The sequence below is a fragment of the Penaeus vannamei genome, chromosome 32 (assembly GCF_042767895.1).
Source record: "Penaeus vannamei isolate JL-2024 chromosome 32, ASM4276789v1, whole genome shotgun sequence".
In the NCBI taxonomy this organism is placed as follows: Eukaryota; Metazoa; Arthropoda; class Malacostraca; order Decapoda; family Penaeidae; genus Penaeus; species Penaeus vannamei.
This window is the reverse complement of record NC_091580.1, coordinates 4,705,353-4,707,852: the sequence shown is the minus strand read 5'-3', so window position 1 is coordinate 4,707,852 and position 2,500 is coordinate 4,705,353. Positions and strand designations below refer to the sequence as shown.

Sequence of the window (2,500 nt, the reverse complement as noted above, 5' to 3'; positions counted from 1 at the left end):
ATATCTGTGCCGGAAAATATCTTCCCGATACACCAAGAAGATACCATAAAAAAGGAGAAACTCTTTAACGAGAGATAAGCACCGGGACCAGCGAAGCCGAGATGCGCGTTTGGTCCCTCCTTTGTTTTTTCCTGACGGTGACGACGTCGACGGCCAATAATATCGCGCTATTTTGGAATCTCTACGATGCGGTCATCTCCGGAGGCCGAATTCTGCATGACGTGGCCGACGGCGTCGGGGCCGTCTCTAAGGCCATCAGGGCCATCGACAGCTTCCTAGACTCCACGGCCGAAGCGCAGGTTCGTATCACAGCCTCACTTCAATGAAACAAAACGCTTGAGCTTTTGCTTTTTGAGATTACGTACCTATTGCTGTTTTTGTATCCCATCTTATAAACACTGTAGTGACATTTCAAGACTATAATCTTGCTTACCTTGCATACATATATTAGAATTAGTATTACAAGAACAAACAAAAAAATTCTACTTCCTCATAAACCAACAATACTTGGTATGCACTGCGAATTCCATGACCCGTAATAAGTGATATAAATGAGGTGAAAATTGCTGCACACTGAACGTAATGATCTGATACACGCAAATGCCCTTGTAGAGAAAGCCCAGTCATAGTGCTGATTCACGTAGTATATTCAGGTCTTAGTTAATGAAGTATAATTTCTTTAAATATGACTTAAACGATAAGAGTGATAGGATGGATAATTAGATGATGATAATAACGAAAACCACGACATATAAAACTGATAATGAAAATATTAGAGAAAAAATATATAATCATTACTAAGATACAGATGATAATACTGATAATGATAGGGAGGGCAATCATAATAATGACAATCATGACCATCTCATACTATTGTCATCACCATTATTTTAATTACTATCACTTGTATTATAATTATTATAGTCATTATTGTTGTTGGTAGTATCATCATTCTTATTTTTTAAAATCATCATTATAATTTCGTATCATTACCATTATTTTTATTGTTATCATTATCATTATTGTTGTTATCATTATTATTCTCTATTAAGCTTATTATTATAGTAATCTTTATTACTATTGCATCTCTTCTACTGTTAAGATATTTATTCTTATTCATGCCTTTTCAACAATCATCATTATCATAATAATAATAATAATAATAATAATAATAATAATAATAATAATAATGATGATGATGATGATGATGATGATGATGATGATGATGATGATGATGATGATGATGATGATGATGATAATAATAATAATAATAATAATAATAATAATGATAATAATAATAATAATGATGATAATGATAATGATAATGATAGTAACAATAATGATTATATTAATAATAATAATGATAATAATAATAATAATAATAATAATGATAATAATAATAATAATAATAATAATAATAATAATAAATGATAATAATAATAATAATAATAATAATAATAATAATAATAATAATAATAACTGTTATTATTACTATTACTATTGCTGTTTTATAACTATTATTGTTATTATCATTGTTGTTATGATCATTACCATTGCTGTTGCTGCTATTATTATTATTGTCATTATTATTATAATTATTATTATTATTATTATTATCATTACTATTATTATATAATATCATTATCATTATTTCTTGTTACTGTTTACCTTATCATTATCCTTATTGCTATTTTATTATTATTATTATCATTACCATTATTATTATCAATATCATAATTATCAACCCTATTGTAACCATTATCATTATTATTAACATTACCATTACTATTAGTTTTGCGTATTGTCCGTGTTCTTATCCTCATTTTCATTTTACTATTGTTATGGTTATCATAATCATATATCTGGCATTCATATTATCATCATAATTATCATCATCATTAGTAATAGTATTAATAGTAGTCATCGTATTCATCTTAATTATTGATGATTTTATCCACTACCACTACTCTCATCATTTTGTATATTATTGCTTTTATTATCATTTACCAATATTATAATCATTATCATTATCACTAATATTATTACCGAAGTTATCCTCTCCAAATCTCACTGTTTTTATTATTGTTATGATTTTCATTGATATTACTATTAGTCTAAATATCGTCAGCAATATTCTTTGGATAAACTATTATTACTATTATTATCATTATTATTGTTATCATTATCGTTATTATCATTATTGTTATTATCACAATTGCAATTACTGCTATCATTATCATTGCTATTATTATTATAATTGTTTTTATTGTTATTTTTATTATCATTTTACTATCCTTATTGATATCATCATAATTAACATTATCATTATCATCATTATTGTTATTGTTGTTGTTCTCCTTATTATTATTACTATCATTATTATTATTATTATCATCATTATTATCAGTATTATCATCACAATAATTATCATTATTATTATTGTTATCATTATTATTATTATTATTATTATTATTGTTATTATTATTATTATTATTATTAT

General features: G+C 25.4%; 2 protein-coding genes across 2 annotated transcripts in view; both read left to right on the top strand.

Annotated features, from left to right (window-relative positions):
* Positions 1-2,500, top strand: part of LOC113816935 (high-affinity lysophosphatidic acid receptor) — a 24,770-nt gene that overhangs the window by 7,610 nt on the left and 14,660 nt on the right. The window lies entirely within an intron of this gene.
* LOC113816936 (uncharacterized) overlaps positions 1-2,500 on the top strand; it is an 8,244-nt gene that overhangs the window by 165 nt on the left and 5,579 nt on the right. Inside the window, exon 1 of the mRNA XM_027368928.2 lies at positions 1-299. This exon is cut by the window's left edge and continues 165 nt beyond it. Within this exon, the coding sequence (XP_027224729.2) occupies positions 102-299 (198 nt within the window). The 5' untranslated portion in view covers positions 1-101. The remainder of the gene's footprint in view (positions 300-2,500) is intronic.